Raw genomic sequence first — 17535 nt, forward strand, 5'->3', positions numbered from 1 at the left:
TAAGAACATATTTGCCTTAACCCCTTAAATGAAAAATGTCCTGAAAACTCACTCCAGGGATTAGCAGTGCCGCCACTGGAGTGGTTCTGTGGTGCTGTAAGAAGCTGTCTGCCTGACACTGCTATTCTTCACTCAGCTGCCGGGCCGTTCCACAGCTAGTGGCCACGGCAGTCTGGCTGGGTCTTCCCATGCCTCTCCTGGCCTCTGGGCCCTCCTCCAGATGGCAGGAGAATCGGGCCTGCTGTCAGGAGCAGCTGGGAATACTTTGGTTCTGGCTGGCACTTCTCGCAAAGGCAATGTGAAGCAAAGGCTCGCGGATTTCTTACTAACCAGGGAAGAGCCCAGAAACAGCAGAGGAAAAAGGCCTGTTCCAGAGAATGAGACACCAATGGGTATTTGTTGGTCAAGGGTGGGCTGGGGTCTTTTTCCTGCTGTAGAGGGTATGGGTTCAGTCCCTGGTCAGGGCACATACGAGAAGCAACCAACGAATGCATTAAATGAACGGAACAACAAATCGATGTTTCTCTCGCTCTCTTTCTCCCTTCCTCTCTCTTTTAAAAAGAAAAAAAAAATCAATACATTAAAAAAAAAAAAAAAAAGGAAAGGAAGAAAAAGAAAAAGAAAAAGAAATGCTTGCCTGCTCTGAGAACTACATTCAACCAGTCCTGACGACAGAAGTGAGGGATTTCCTAGGGCAGTCTGAGGGAAGATGTCCACAGAAAACGAAGATTCAAGAGCAGCCTAGGACACACTTGTCTTGGGGATAAAGACGTGGGAAGGCAAAGGCCCATGTGGTCAATGTTCCTGCATTCCCCATCTATTCCCTCTCATCACACCCAATCTGGGGCCTAGCTCCACGTCTGGATAACAAAGAAGCTCAGATTCCAGGCTGAATGGAACTGCCATGGGGAGCAGGGAATGAAGAGGACAAGGCCAGTTTAAGGTGACATTCGTGAGCATCACCAGGGTGTGGAGACAGTTCTGCTTACCTTGTTGTCATCACTGTGTATCGCCTGGATCAGGCCCTCCAGCTCCTGTGCAGAACAGAGACACAGCAGTCAGGAGACGGAGGAGAGGCCCCAGTGTGAGACCTGGGGCCCCACCCAGGGTCAGCCCCACTGCTCTGGCTCCAGGGTGGGGCTGGCTGCCTGACTCTCCTGTTTAAACTCAACTCCTGCTATAAGAGCAATGAAGAAAATCTAATGGTAACACTAAGCCTAGGAATTTGAGGAGAAGGAATAGCTCTCAAGAGGCCTGTCCTTGGCCTTCACAAATGGTGTGGCTCTGTCTCAGGGGGACAATTTCACAGGCAACATGCTTCAAAGGCCATCTCTGTAGACCCACCTTGACCTCCTCCACAATGACAGGGAGAAGCTTAACTCATAATCCAGAGACACTTCCAGGTGTGAACAACCATTAGAAATGGATGCTGAGGGCTCCTTTCTGGGTAGAGAGATTATTACCATGAATTTTCTTCCCAGGGAAATGTTGATGAGAGTGAGGCCATTATTACAAAAGGGCTAGAAAGATAAAGGGATCTTGCAGAGTTTCAGGTACATTGTGGGGGACAGAAGTATAAAGGGGGGATGTAAAGACAGTGAAACAGAAGGAGGAGCCAAGAGGTCTGGGAGTGGGCGCACCTGTGGTGGAATTCTCTTGAACGCTTCCAAGCAATTGAGGAGGATGGTGTCCCCGTCACTCTTGGCTGCCATGCCTGACTCACTGACACATCTGAGCAGCTGTCGGATCTCGCTGTACTTCCCCCTCTCTACCAGCTGCCGCGCAGCTCTGCAGTAGGTGGCGGCGGCATCCAGCTGGAAGTCCTAGAGCGGAGCATGGGACACTGGGCTTAGGGTGGCAGGGGACATCAAGAGCGGGAAAGGAAGCAACATTGAAAAAACTCCCACTGTGGTTGCTGTAGGTAAGCCCCATTGACTGTAGTCACAGCAGAGACCATGCTGTCCCCATCAAGCCAGCCCCTGGGCAGACGGAGGGTGGAGGGGTAGTCCTGGCTGCCAGTGGCCGTCCTGCTGAACAGGAACCACTCACCCCTCACTGGCACCTCCTCTAGCCACGCTCCCCCGAGAGGGCAAGCAGAGGTTCTACAGGGAAACAGCTATAGGGAGTGTCCTGGACTTGTTTCAGGTACAGTATTTACTTGATAGCTTTTGATGAATTTATCACTGGTTACTTGGCTTTTGGTAAAGTGGCCTAAAGTCTTGAATTTGACTCAGCTCTGTAATAGCCATCTCCTTAGTGTCATCCTTGATGTACATGTAAATCTGCTTTTCTAGGGATAAAACTTTTCTGAAGGATAATCCCTCATGAAACTGGTCAGGTGCTGATTGCCCTCAGCAAAATCTCGAGTAATCCAAGTCATACCTGCAGAACACGGAATGCAATTCCAAAACCATCTTCTACATTTTTCCCTCCTAGCATGACCTGAAAAGGGGAGGAAAACATGCTTAAAGAAGCAATGATTACAGGAGTATCCCCTCAATCAAGAGTGAGGGCCCCCATTTATTCATTTATTCAACAAGTATTTGTTGAGACGCTATTAAGAGCCAGGCACTAGAAATACAAGAGTAATCAAAATGGACTTGCTCTCTAGCCTTCTGTGACTCATAGTCTAGCCAGATGGCAGCCATCAAACAACTAAAATAATATTAGATGGTTACAACTAGGATAAACGTTCTGAAAGAGAACAGTCTGCTGGAGGTCGGAAACACCGTACATACCTTGCAGGCAACATCCATTTTCATGTGGTTATTTCCAAATAGGGTTGGCAGAGGCAAGGTGGTGATCTGAGGGGTCCCAGCACTTTCACATCGATGTAAAAACCGCGTCACTTCCATCTGCAGCTGGAGTGTGTTCATGTGCCTATGGTGACAGGAGACACAGTCTAGCCGCATGAGCGGCCTCAGGAGAGACACGACTAGGACTGGGTGACTGAGAAATCATAATGAGATGGCAAGAAAGAAGGCAAAAGAAAGGATGTAGAAAGAGAAGAGATCAAAATACCCTCTGAGCAGTTATGAGAAGGCGAAACCGGGGGGGTCTGATGCCCTGCGCAGACTCACAACAGTTAAGGTGCTTTGTGGAACCGGACGAGGTCCAGTACCTGCACCAGTAAGTATTTGCGGGGCACCTATGTGCTGCTGACAGCGGAGGTCAAGAGAGACATGAACCCTGTCCTCACAGAGTCCGTCGGCTGAGGAGAGGTGAGTAATGAGCACACACATAAAATAACTAGCGACTGGGTCTACGAGGCAAGGAAAGGTCGCGGTGGAGCATTTACTTTAGAGGTTGTGTTCTAAGCGGCAGGATCAGCAGGCACGGAGGCTGAGAGAAGAGGACTGGGTGTGTTGAGGGGCCCCCAGGAGGCCAGTGTGACTGACGCTCACTGAGGAAGAGAAGAGTAGCTGGGGGATGAGACAGGAGACGAGAAGGAGACACAGGCCGGGGCCGGGTCACACAGGGCCTCCTTCGCCTGTTGTAAGGGGTTTGGGGTTCTGTGAGTTTGTGACATGTGACCCTCACTCTCCTCTTCTCCTACAAGCTCATCTGTAGGCTTTCCAGGCTCTCCCCCAAGGGTTAGGCGGAGGCGGGAACAGCTTGTTCACTGACAGACACTCAGTTCTAACCTTTCTGCCCCACCCCACTCGTTCCCTGAACCCGGTGCTACCTTGACACATCAGCTGCAGTCATCTTCTTTCGGAAGAAGGTGGTTTTCTTCCTTTTAGAGCTGCGGGAGGTTTCTTGGAGGTAGATCTTCAGGTGGTCCTTGGCCTTAAGCAGCCACGAGAGCTTCTCTCCCAGTTCCGTATATGTCTTTGCTTTGTGACTGAAGAACCAAATGCAGGTCATGGCGGCCCGTACTTGGTCCTAGAAGAGAAAAGCAAAAGTTTAGGTCAAAGGAGGTCAGAGGGATATTGAAGGATGGGCGTGTGAGGAGACTTCTGATCCGGTCCCCACCCATGATGCTTGCTTGCCAGCACCCCTTGGCCCAAGAGATCCCACAGTGATGTGACCAGCTGAGCTCTTGGGTGGGACATTAGTCCATCACAGAAGAGATCTTTCAAAGGATACTGTTGATTCTCCATTCAACTTGGCTTCACTCTTGCTGTGGCACAGAACAACTCAATTTCTCTGGGATCTAGTCCTGGCAACCCTCAGACAGACGGGGAGAAACTCGTTTCCTCTCCCTTCATGCTCCGTCTCAACGAACACTCCATCATTCCTTACGAATTCTGCATTCACGCCTCATGTTTACCTTGAAACTACCACCTACCTCTTTTTTACCTTTACGTTACTTGAATTCTGAAGAATGCCAATACTGACAAGATTCAAGTTTACCTCTTTAGGATGGGGAGAGAAATCCTACTTTTTAACAATGCTAGAGAGTAACATGGATTTGCTCTAGCATTCGCCAAGTAGCAAGGCCAGGGACAGAATGACAGTCTTGTTCCCTTGATCTTGTGCAGTCTCCCCTGGTGCAGGGCATCAGAGACAGTGACAGAAGGCAGGCTGGGGCCACATTACCTTCATAAACTGTTGCAGCTCGTACAGAATGTGGTAGTAGTTCTTCTTCTGTAAATGTTGGCAGGCAGCAAGCAAGTATTCTCCCCAGCTCTCCAAGGTTGGATCAATGGATTCTAGCAAGTTTTCCAAAACGTGTAGCTTTCCACTTTTATAGCTTGGCTGGAAAACGCCTTCTATGAAGACTTCTGGAGGACTCTCCTGGAGCAGGGCAAAGCAGAAAGCCACAAGTCTTGAGCCTGGGTCTGGCACTGTCCAGGATCTGTTCTGAATTTCCCGGGGCGGTGCTTCTGAACCTTTTGAATGTCACAGACACCTTTACAAATCCCACTTTTATGACTGTTCCACTCTCTCCTTCCCTTTACTGAAAGATCCTTGACAGAGTTATCTGTGCTTATTGTCTCCTATTACTTTCTGGGATTTTTCTCTTGAACCCACTCTTACCTAGTTTTGTACCCACAACTCCACTGAAACTGTCCCTTAGGTCACCAGTGACCTCTATAGTATTAAATATAAAAGTAAATTCCTGGTCCTTGTTTTCTGTCTGATCTACAGACAGATTTTGATATAGCTCACTGCTTTCTCCTCCTTGAAAATTTTTCCTTGTTTTTGCTCCCAGGATACTACTCTCTCCAGGTTTTATTTCTATCTTTCTGGCTACTTATTCTCATTCTCCTTTGCTGTTTCTCCTAATCTCCCCAGGAGATTGGGAGCAATCTGTTCATTTTTCTACCTACAGTCATTCTTTTGGTGATTTCAAAGCCTCATTGGTTTAAATACTATCTACTTGCTGACTACGCCTAAACCCCCATTTCCAGCCTGTCCTTTCCTTCTGAACTCCAGGACTGTATCCAACTAATATCCAATTGCCTGTTCAACATGTTCACTCAGGTGCCTAGCAAACCTACTACATCTAAAGCTGTGCTGGTGATGGTTTCTTCCATATCTGCTCTTTCTGCAGTCTTCTCTTTCTCAGACAGAGATTTCATTCTTCTAGTTGTTCAGGTCAAAAACCTCAGTCATCCTCCCCCAACCCCCCACCCCCATGTCAAATTCATCAGCAAATTCTATTGGCTCTACTGTGAAAACCCAGACAGAGTATGCAGGCATCTGACCACTTCTCACTGCCTCTACCGCACCAGTGCGGCCCAAGCCATCATCACTGTTTGCTTGGATAATTGCAATAGCCTCCTCCTTGGTCTCCCATCTTCTACTGCTGCCTCTCTTTTGTCTAGTGCCAACAATTCAAACTGAGTGATTCTGTAAAACATAAGTCAGATCACATTATTCCTCTGGTCAAAATACTCCCATGCTTTTCTGTCACTCAGTGCAAAGCCCAAGTCCTCACAATGTCTACCAGGCCCTATATGATCTGGCTCCTGCTGCCTTTCTGACTTTATCTGTTCCTACCTGTCCTCAGATCAATCTGCTCTAGTCACCCTGACCTGGCTAGTCCCTCCGCCTGGGCTGTCCTTCCTCCTTAATCTGCATGGCTCACTCCTACCTCCTTCAGGCCTTTACTCAGATGTCATCTTCCCTTGGCATCCTGTCTAAACCTGCACAACCCACCCCTTCCCCTGCTTTCTTTTTTCTTGTTATCACTCATGACCTATACCATATATTTTATTTACCTAGCTTATTGTCTCTCTCTACTATCATGGAAATTTTATGAGGGCAGATATTTGTGTCTTTTTTTTTTTTTTAATCACTGTTGTATCTTTAGTGTCAAGAATAGTTCTGGGCTATTTAATAAATATTTCTTGAGTGAATGATTAAATGACAAACATTATGGAACTCCTCAAGAAAGTATACACATATACTAATCCCCTTATTTCTGAAGCTCAGCTGTGGTTCAGAGACCTTGACTCATAAACCCCTCTTTCATAGTCATAGAAAAAAAAATCATTTGGCATTTAGATTTTAGATTAGGACTAACTAATGGAGAGTAAAGGGTGGCTATGAACTCATGGTAGTATAACCATGCTGGCCCAGTGGCACTGGGCATGAGCTGCTTAGAAGTGGCTAAGACCTAGGCTTTGAGAACAACCACAAAGGGTGATTCTTTCCTGATTCTGGCTGTTTCTAACTGAGAAACCCAGATCTAACCTACAGGTGCTAGGGTAGACTTTAAGAAGCAGAGGCATCAGCTCCATAGGAAAGGTGGAATTCTTTAGAAGAGCAACAACTTAAGAACTTCCATTTCATCCATTCATCTATTCACTTATTCATTCATCAAATCGGCATTAGGCCAGGGGTCTGAAGATACAGGTTAGTACAACACAGGCCTTCTCAGTCCAGGTGGGTAGACACAACTATAGATAAACCGTCGCGATCTAGTGGGATAAATGCAATAACAGGGCTGTGTCCCAGGTATAATGGTGGTGAAAAGGATGATCATTAACATTACTTGCCTGTTCTGTGAACATGCAACAGAGAGCGTCTGAAAAGATCAACAAGTGTTCTCGAGGAAAACAAGGAGGGGCAGGGCATTCTAGGTACCTTTAGGGAATAGCATATTCAGACTCATGGAGGTAAGAAAGTAAATGGTACAACCAGAAAAATGTAAGTGAGTTGGTAAATCTGGAATGTAGGGTATAGGTAGGATTAATGGTGAAAATATGCTGGAGAAATAAGGGACCCTAATCCTGGTGGGTCCTGAATGCATGGCAAGGCATTTGGACTTCATCCTGTGGCCATGGGGACCCTCGGAAGGCCTTTTAGGAAGGAGAATAGCATGAATAAACAACATAAATAACATGTACTTATGTTTTAGAAAGCTCATTCTGGGGCAGTGGGAGGTAAAGGGGTGAAAGGCAAAACTTCCCATGAGCCAGGCGTTTAAACCTAGTTGTCACAATGTTTTTTTTTTTCTTTTGTTCTCAACCTGTCTGAGAACAAAGGTAAGGTACTTCAGTTCAAGGGTAACTGTGATTACAGGAGATAAAAAGGAAGCTCCTATCCTAGGTCTGACAAGTGTCAAGTGGGGGCAATGCTGTGGTCAGCTCTGACCAAGATAAGTAAGTAAGCAGCTTAACCCTCCGGACTAGTCATTAGTTAGAAGAAACAGAACTGGGCGATTTGCATTCCCCGTTTATGCTTGGGAGAGGCTGACTTACCTCCAAACTCATTTGGAAACTGAGGGAAAGGAAAAAGTTAGCCATTCAGCTCCAGATGATATAACTTCCACATTATTCTTGAGACCTGGTTTGTACCTAAGACTCAGTGAGTAGCTAAGGCCGTGCAGTGAAACGTGTCCCTCTCACTGTCTTGCAGGGGTCCAGTGACTACGGCCCTGAAGTACTGACTTCACGGGGAGCAATCCTGCACGACAGGACTGCCTGTGTGTGCGCACTTTCACTGGTTGCCATTTTGAATCAGGGCGGCCGACTGAAACTGAAGTATACCTTGAAGTCCTTTAATTCTATATGAAATTTGGTACGAGTCAGCCAAGTCCTCGTAAAGGTTTTGTGGAACATTTGGATAAAAGAGGGAATGCTACAGGATCATGGTGAGATGGAGTCCCGCCTTTGCTTAACTTTGCTTAACAATGGCTCTGAAGACCCAGCACCCTTCAGTGGCGCCTCCGCCCCTTTGGGAGGAGGGCGGCAATACCCGAGGGGGAGAAGGAGAGCACAGTCTCCTTCCATTAGCTGTTGGGGCCCAAATACAGGATCTGTGCTGTGGGTGATTCCTGGCCCACGTGGTAACCACTCTGAGCGGATGAGCAGCTGGGTCACCCACAGGACACAGTCGCAGGGCAGGCAGGAGGTGTGTGGAAACAGAGAGGTTAAGAAATTTGCCCAAGGCTGCACACTTACACCAAACATCTGATTCCAGAGGTCAGGCTCTGAAATACTATTTGCTTCTGCTGTATGCTTTGGGAGAAGAAATGAAACTCGTCACTGCCAGTCAGAAGGGCGATTTGGGAGCCCCATTAAGACTGTTGCACACCCATCGAATCATGGTTTGTGTAGACAGAATTTTCCATTTTGACCTGACTCTGCCAGAGGTGATCTCATAGCTCAACACTGGGTTTAGCTTAAGCGGGTTATCGACCCCCCCGTCCCGCCCCCCTAAAGCTGAGGGGCCACCAGGAAGGCCCCACAGGCACTGCCCTGTGAGAGCTGTGTCCGTGTCCCACCTTGCTGAGCAGGTGCAGCAGGGCTTCCCGCAGGCAGCCGTGCCTCACGTAGAAGCTGACGATGGCCAGGCTGGTGCTGTAGTTATGCAGGTAGAAGAGGCATTCTTGGTAGTAGGTGTTGCTCGTGATCTTCCCTTCAGGAATCACCTCGAGAGAGAGGCTCTGCGTCCGAAGGGTCGCTTCCAGTTCTTTCAGGGTGGCCAGATAATCATCGTCTTGCTGACAGGAGACAGTGGGAGGGAACAATTTCAGCAGCCCCTGAAATTATTGCTTTCAAACAATATTTAACAACGTGGAAAAATGCTCATGATACAATTTTAAGGGTAGAAAAACAGACAGGATACAAATTTCTATATATTAGAATACAGTGTACTGTGTAATAGCAATTTCATTAAAAAACATAACAGAGAAAATTCACCAAAATCTAAATACTGCTTAAGTCTGGATATGAGATTTTATGTGTCTTTTAATCATTTTAAAAAGTTTTCTGTAGTTTGCTTTAAAAATAATGGACTCTGTATTATTTACCTAACCATATATAGTTACTTATCAAGCTATATACAATGGAAAGAACAAAATCTAAGTGTGGCAGCTCTAAGCCAGGACTGCCCCTGTCAGCTGAGCGGAAGTTGATCTCTTCCCCAGGTCATTACTGCTCCTGGGCCTCCCTCCCTGAGCGGCCCCTCTGCCTGCTGTGCTCTTACCAAGGACAGGAGTGGTCTCACTGTGGACTCCAGGTACTCAACCACGTCCTGGACCAGTCTTGAGCCATGGCTCAGCTGATTGACATCAAAGGGGGGCTTCAGACAGCGACTGAACTTCTCCCGCGCAGCAGTGAGGTTCCCAGCCTTGAGGCAGGCCATTCCCCAAGCGTGCCATGCCCCAGAGGTATCAAGCCCAGTCTTTGTGGAGACCTGGAGGAAAAATCGCTCCTTTTAGTTAGAGGTACCTACATCAAGGCCTGAAGTCCCTAAGACCTATTAAATCCCCTCATTGTCATCACCTTCCCCACCCCGCCTCGGCAAACTGGTCTGGTCATGCCCTAGATACTTCCCCATGGCCAAGAACAGCTGAGAGGTGGCCATACCTGTTTGCAAGGCTAGGCAAAGGCAATTCATTTCAGTGAGGTATAAGGAAGCTTTGTCTTTGCCTCACCTCAACGCCTAGTTGGTAGTACTCAGCTTCCAAAAGCTGGTTCCTTAGCCTGGTGACGGCAGCCGGCTGCAAGATCTGATCCAGAGATGGCACGTGGCGATAGGCAGCAGCAACTAGAATATTCAGTACATCTACCTTGCTGATGTAGCTACAGGGAGCAAGAGGACAAGGCAATGAGGCTCCACAGTCTTACAAAGAAGAGTAGCTGCACAAAGGTTTTTATTTCCTCTCTAATGTGAAACAGGATAATGAGAATTGTGAGGGACATTGACACTAGGAGAGAAGGCTCCAGTCAGGCTCTGAAATCAACTCCATCCTTAGCAGCTCTATGATCTTGGGCAAGCCAGTTAACCTTTCTTTGTCTCAAGTTACTCATCTGTAAAATGAATATAAAAACGAAATAACCCAAGTAAAAGGCTAAGGGAACTTTGCAGGCACTTGTTTTGTTTGTTTGTTTTTAAGATTTTATTTATTTTTTTCAGATAGGGGAAGGGATAAAGAGAGGGAGAGAAACACCAACGTGTGGTTGCCTTTTGCACACTCCTGACTGGGGACCCAGCCCACAACCCAGCCATGTGCCCTGACCAGGAATCAAACTGGCGACCTTTTGGATCGCAGGCCAGCACTCAATCCACTGTGCCACAGCAGCCAGGGCTGCAGGCAGTCTTTAAATGTGAGATATTAATATGGGGAGTAGGGACACTCAGGTATTCTGTTTGCGGCAAGGCCTTCCCACTGAATGTTGGAGGCTCACAGGTTACATGTTTGCTTTTGTTCCTTTTGAATCCTGCCTGCTTCGGAGAGAACACAGAGACTACATGGATGGCCTGCACTCCTGCTCAGTACACAGGTCACATCACTACCATTCCCTGCAGATGCTGCTGGGCAGGGGCTTCCTGGTCCTTCCCTTGGATTTAGTCTCTTGGACTTGACATCCTTTCCCTGGGCTGAGGATGGGCTCTCATGACAGCCTACTAGGACTGCCACCTTTGATGTATTCCTGATGCCTGGTGATTGCAAAAACCTTACAATGACAGAAAGCCCAGAGAGGTGGATTGTTCTGTCTAGCGCTGCCTGAATCAAGGTTCTCAAATCTTGTATCATAATTCTAGCAAGAAACCCAGTGGATCTTGACTTGTCCACCAATTTCCCTGAAAAGGGATTCAGTACATTAGTGATTCTCAACCTAGTGTGGAGTAGGAAAGTATAGTGTATAAAAGCAAACCTGGTATCACTACGTATTATTTATTTGTAGTAGGTGCTGTGAGTTTTGTTGAGTTAAAAACAGCAGAAAAATACTATGCAAACCAGGAGTTCTAAACACACATGGGAGATGTATCCACCCCCTCAGCAAATCAGCAGAAAGACAGCAGCGTGGGTGTATGTGAATCCCCCGCAGGGGAGAAAGAATGTCTAATTTGAAACCACTGCTGAAGCCCAAGGCCGTGGGGTGTGTGCGAATCCCACTGAAGCAAGGACTCCCTTAATTTCTGCTGCCCTCAGCCTGAAGCAGATATTTCCTCCATTTATATTTTAGATTTTGTAGGACGCATAGGAATTGATGTCAAATTTGTTCCCCTACCCAATCTGAGTATCTTTTTAATAAAGATAAAACTTTATCCCACTTACATTACTTTATCCCACTAACATTACTGATATTCGAGATATATTTAGATATATTTTCATTTTTGCCTTAAATTTTATCTTTTTGTTATATGGATGGGTTTCTGTTCTTTGCCCCTCTTCTCCATTTCTGGTTATTTTCATGGTTATTTAAAAACTTTACTTAACATGTTATATACCATATTTTTCGCTCCATAAGACACACTTTCCCCCCCCCCCCAAAAGTGGGGGGAAATGTCTGTGTCTTATGGAGCAAATATTGCATCACAGACCATGATGTGTATTACCTGACCTGTCAGCGGTGGTGACAGCTGTTAGAAGAGGAAGAGATGGGCCCACATGAAACCCCTGGGGACGCTTAAATGTCCCACTTTACTGCTGGATCTCAGGGCTTCTGGTCAGTATGAAGATAGCGAAGAAAGTGATATCAGTGATTGTGAGCAACTGAGCTTCATAAATTCTGACACTGGTGATGATGAGTTCTTGGGGTTCCCAGGAAACCAGAAGAGTACTTGAACCTTAAAGTCTCTCCTCATTTGTTAATGACAGTCATGATGGTTCTTAATACCGCTGTTGACGGCTGTTCACTTTACATGGTTGAAATATTATTCTGTTATGTTTTATTAAATATTTTAGTACACCATTTGGCTCAGAATACTTTTATTCGTTTCCCTCCTCTAAACCTAGGTGCGTCTTATGGTCAGGTGCGTCTTATAGTGCAAAAAAATGCAGTATATTGATTCCTTTATCAACTTGAAAAATGATTAGCATTTAGTGCCTCTTGATATAAAAGAGTGAAATTAACTCCTTAATCCTTCCTTCACTTTCTGTCCCACGTCCTTCTGTCTTTCTCAATCTTTTGCTTTTTGTTAATAAAAATAATTAAGCTGCCCTGGCTGGTGTGGCTCAGTAGATTGAGTGCCAGCCTGTGAACCAAAGGGTTGCCAGTTCAATTCCCAGTCAGGGCACATGCTTGGGTTGCGGGCCAGGTCCCCAGTTGGGGGTGTGTGAGAGGCAACCACACATTGATGTGTCTCTCCCTTCCTCCCTGCCTTCCCTTCTCTCTAAAAATAAATAAATAAAATATTAAAAAAAAAAAAAGCTAACATTTTTGGAATAGTAGGCTGAGGTCTTAGCGCCTTACTTGGATATTCTCACTTTATCCTCATAACAGCCCTACTAGTATTATTATCATCCCCATTTATAATGGAGGAAACTGAGGGCAGAGTGGTTAACAGACTTGTTTAAGGTCACAGAGCTTGGCAGTGGTGAAGCTGAGATTCACTGCACTCTCTGCTAGCTGGTGTGTCTGTAGGCAAGTACTCTGAGCAAGTGCCCAAGGTACTTACTGTGCAAAGAAAATCAGGCTCTCTGCTCCCAAATCTGGCTAGGACTGAGCGCTGGGACACACAGCATGAGTCACGCGTCTGGGTGGATAAGCCGGGAATGGGGAGTTTTCATTGTCAAGTTAATACATGGAGGCAGAGCAGGTTGTGCATGAACCTGGGGTTTAATCATACCTTTCCCAAGATATTTCTGCTTCCTGACACAGATTCCCTCCTGTGACACAGGGATACATTGGTCCTTTGTGTACAGAACTCCCTGAGGCCACAGTCTGAATTTGGTCAAGGCTGGGGTAGAGTTTTAGTCAAGGCAAGCACTGGCCATTCAGGGAGGACAGATCTTTAAAAGCCAGAAAGTTTCACAGAGATTAAAGGTGCTCCTCTAAACTGATTTTAATTACACATCAATCGGAGGTTTTAACTTCTTTCTGACTGGGTATAGCTAGAGAATACTCTGCTTGAGGATCCGCTCAGGGAAAGAGAAGGAAGGACACAGACGGCCAAGGTGGGGTGAAGAAGACCACTTGTGATCTGGTAACAGCGCTGTCTTAACATCAAACTGAGACGCAAACATCAGTACGTCCTGTCAGAAAGGACAGTGAGGCGAAAACTCACAGTGGGGTCAGGACAAGAAGCTGCATGGAAATGACTGCCACGCAAAAGAGCAGACATGTTCCCATTCACCTGTCACAGAGAGCCAGGTCCTGGCTGCGGCCGGCCTTGACAAACATCATCTTGGCACTGAAGAGCAGCTGCTTCATGATGTCTATGAGCAGCCCCGCGTCCACCTCTGGGTTGGCGAGGCCCTGGGACAGCCTGCAGCAGTGCTCAATCAGCTGGTGGCCGCAGGCGGGGCTGTCCCGGTGCAGACTCAGGATGGCGATGCACAGGGAGGCGCTGGGGGCCTGGCCGGTGGAGCGGGGGGAGAAACACAGTGTGTTCAGGGACTGGGGCATTCTTTAAATGCACATAGTGGGGATGATTCTTTCTGCTTCACAAAGCTCAAAAAACACTGAAGAAGGAGCCAAAATTCCACAGTGTAGCAGAAGTGGAGTTTTAAGTTACCCAATTTTAAGACTGCTTATTCACTGTGTTGGCAAAACTGGTAATAAAAATTATAAATAAAAACAAATTTAATCTCTAAAAAAAAAAAAAAAAAGAAGTGGAACAAAACAAATTTCAGATGTTCTAAGTAGCACCGCCAAAGCTCTGGCCGCTAGGTTGTGCCCTTACTGGAAAGAAAGCAGCTGTGCTTATGTGTTTGTTACCTACTTCCCGGGAATGTCCACAGGGCCCTCCTTTTTCCAGTCTACTGTTCTACTAACACAGGTCTTTCTTAGCACCGGCTTGGACTATGACACCCACCTTGCTTGCCTGACCACCTGGAGAAGCCTCTGCTTCAAGTCACTAGACACACTACTGCTAAATTGATGCCCTAAAAGCACACCCTAAAACCTTTTGTGGTCCCCGATTCCTACTGAGTACGTATTTCCTACTGTAGAATTCAAGTCCCTCAACACCAACAGCCTATTTCAACCCTACCTTCTACTACCTCTCTACTAACGCTCTATCCCTCAAAATAAAACCATTTCCAATTCCCCATCATGCCTGGCAATTTCTGACACTGTGCTCAGATGTTTTGGTTTTGTCCTCTTTGTCATTCCCCATCCTCACTCCCCTCACAACCCCCAAATTTCTGCTTGTCAAACTCCTACCACTCTTCCAAGGCTCATCTTAAATGCTGCCTCATCCATGAAGCCTTTCCTGATCTCTGCTTTTGCATTTCCGAAGGTGCTCCTCATTTTCTGCCTTGCCTGGGTTACTTGTCTTAGCTCCCATATTATTACATGAAGCACATAAAGGTCAGGCCATGTTCACCTATCTCTGCATTTCCTGCCATATTAACGCACATCATAAAGAAGCTCAAATGGCCATTATGTTTTATCGCTATTACCTGCTCATAGTAAAATTCATTCCGCACCAGCTCATTTTCCTCCTCGTTCAGGTCCAAAATCCATTCCACCTCAGGTGCTTTGGGGACTCTCACCACAGCTGAGTATGGAGGGCTCTCACTCTGGGAGCTGTCCGGTGCTGAGACGAGAAATGCCACCCCTGTGTCAGCCACTGGCCAGCTGGCCATCCTAGCCCAGCCCACAAGCAGGTGTGAGCGGCAGGCAGATCCTTGCCTGCTCTCCAAGTGCCCTTTTTCTTTCCTTGGTCCATTTTATTTCCTTTAGGAGACCTCATCAAGGCACCTCAAACTTTCCATGCCAGGGGAGACCTGGGATGAGTGTTACAGTGTTTGTCATACAACCCTGAAAAGTACATGCTTCTCAAATGGAGGGCTGAGTCTCTGGCTACTTAGAAACTACCCTGCTGTAGACAGATATAGTCCAAACTATTAATAGTGATTGACTAGGGAGGAGGGAGCTTTGGGAGGTAGGATAATGGTGAAGGGAAACCTAGAAGTTAAAAAAAAAGAAGAAATAATCTACTAAAAGTTAAGGATCAAATTCTTTGGTTACTGGTCTTCTCAATGCTGGAAGCTAATGGGCCAGAATGACAGGTTAATATAATGATAAACTTTAAGGGAAACAGCTTGATTCAAATGCTAAGAATTTTCTTCGGCCAACCAGTTGGACTGAGTTGCCATTAAGGATATCCACTGTGGCTGGGATGGAAGGAAAAGCCAATCTGAGCATATAAACAGCCTGAGCATATAAACAGTTACAGGGAACGTGATTCAGCCTTACCTTCCAGTTGCCCTGGATTCTCCTCTGGTACACTGGAAACAAACAAACGAAAAAATTAAATGCTTGAATCTCTCCTCTTCTCTGTTTTGAGTGTGTTGTACAGCATTGACATTTACTCTGTTACCTAAGTGAGACATCAGGGAATTATCCAAAACTCTCTCACCCTCACCTGTCACAGCTAATCACTCACCATTTCCTGCCCATTCCAGCTGCTAAATATGTCTTTAAATGTCCCCATCTCTCTCTTTATCCTTGTCTCAAAGAAGGTCCTCATCATTTATTGGCAGAGCCTTTTCAATAGATTCCCAATTGGTCTCCTTGATTCTGTCAACCCATTCTTTACTCTGCAGCTACAGCAAGCTTTCAAAAATGCAAATCTGGTCAAATTATGCTTCAGCTTAAAATTCTATTGTATACAGGTAACTCCCCATGCCCCCCCTGAGGGAGGCAGTGGCATGCCAGGGTCACCAAAAGTGCAGTATAAGCATGGGTACATCTTCCTTCCTATATAAGATCAGTAATCATCATGGCAAATAATGACAAAAAATGCTCATTTAAAAACAAACACAAAAACGCTGTCACACTATTGAGCAGAATGTAAAATCTATTTAAGTCTGTAAGTAAAACATGAAGAATTCTAAGTACTTTTGCTTTTGGGTAGTTGCTTTGGAGTCTCAGTTTCACCTCCTTTGCTGCTGGGAAGTAGTGAAAAAAACTGAGCAACACTGAGCCAGCCAACACAGCCCTGATCTGTCTGGTCAGAAGTATAAACAGTTTCTGGAATCTGTCATCAAGTGAACTGTTTGTAGGAGAGTGTAGGATTAGTGGAAAGGCTCTTCTAATTATGTATAACAAGGCAGGATGACTAGCTAGATTAGAGCTGATGACAGTGACGTCCAAACATTCAGCAGGCACGCACACGTCCCACTGAGCCCAGCTGAGACCAAATGGAGCAAACGTGGCTCTAAACCAGGTGAGGAGGTTGGTGAACTAAGATCAGTGACCTCAGCCAAGCGATGGGCTGTGGAATCGAGTGCCCTGATCTCTCGGAGAGAACACCATTTAAGAGTCTTAAACTTGGCTTCCTCTCACCCCTGTTTCCTTTCTTAGAAGCTTCTCTGACCGAGGTCAAACAATTCACTGTAGAGTTAATGGCATTTCAGTGTAAGTGTTAAGTTAAAACTTTTTGTAATTGTTCCAGATTTGAGATGCTCTCCTGGGAGTGCGAGGACTCGGAGGAAGGAGCAGTGGTCAGTAACAGCAGCAGCCCTGCTGCGGAACACTCACTCTTTGCTGTAGTAACTATAGCACTGGTCACACACGCGAGTAGGGTTCTCTCTGCAGCCTTCCACAACCATTTTCTTAGTGGAGCAGGAACTGCACACTAGTCGGCCGCAGCGGCGACAATGATGACGCCTGTTAAACTGAGGGGTGTCCGTGGGAAGAGAAGGAAGGGGGAGGAAGAGAAGGTGAGATTTTGGGATCTGTGAATATAACTGTTAACCTATTTATCATTGATAGCAGTCCTTGTTACTTATTAAACACGCAAGGTGCTTGGGCCTCTGCTGATAAAGAACACACTAGTGCTTGCCTTTAAGAAGCTGAGATTTAAAGCCATCTCTCAGCTGATGAGCAAAGGTGCCCACGTCAGGGACAGTTTTGCAATGGTTCCTGATAAAGTTCTACTTGTCTGTGGAGGCAACATATAAGATACAGCAAAAAAAAAAAAATAGTGGGGAAGGGTGGCTCTCAGCCAAGGCAGATCAGATTCCTACATGGTACTAATGATGATGAGATAGTGTTCTTTTTTCAAAATATTTTACAAGTACTGCCTCATTTCATTATGGGAGATTACCTCTTTTATAAACGAGGAGGAAACAGACACAGAGAAATTACATCATCACCGTTTTCATCAGCACTGAATAATATACTAGTTAGGCACTGTGTTAAGTGTGGTAACAGCTGTTATTGTTATTAGTCC

General features: G+C 46.1%; 1 protein-coding gene across 2 annotated transcripts in view; it reads right to left on the bottom strand.

The window, feature by feature from the left end:
* The window catches only part of ZFYVE26 (zinc finger FYVE-type containing 26), a 60935-nt gene that overhangs the window by 3599 nt on the left and 39801 nt on the right, over positions 1-17535 (bottom strand). For both annotated transcript variants that reach the window (XM_090271031.1, XM_090271029.1), the window contains exons 29-41: positions 16842-16978; positions 15555-15586; positions 14756-14892; positions 13486-13706; positions 9836-9983; positions 9385-9594; positions 8681-8899; positions 4543-4740; positions 3686-3885; positions 2739-2880; positions 2383-2442; positions 1641-1823; positions 990-1034 (exon numbers count right to left, since the gene is read on the bottom strand). In XM_090271031.1, the coding sequence (XP_090127157.1) occupies positions 990-1034; positions 1641-1823; positions 2383-2442; positions 2739-2880; positions 3686-3885; positions 4543-4740; positions 8681-8899; positions 9385-9594; positions 9836-9983; positions 13486-13706; positions 14756-14892; positions 15555-15586; positions 16842-16978 (1932 nt within the window). The remainder of the gene's footprint in view (positions 1-989; positions 1035-1640; positions 1824-2382; positions 2443-2738; positions 2881-3685; positions 3886-4542; positions 4741-8680; positions 8900-9384; positions 9595-9835; positions 9984-13485; positions 13707-14755; positions 14893-15554; positions 15587-16841; positions 16979-17535) is intronic.

The sequence above is a fragment of the Furipterus horrens genome, unplaced genomic scaffold, assembly GCF_987537825.1.
Source record: "Furipterus horrens unplaced genomic scaffold, mFurHor1.1.pri manual_scaffold_3, whole genome shotgun sequence".
NCBI classification, from domain to species: domain Eukaryota; kingdom Metazoa; phylum Chordata; class Mammalia; order Chiroptera; family Furipteridae; genus Furipterus; species Furipterus horrens.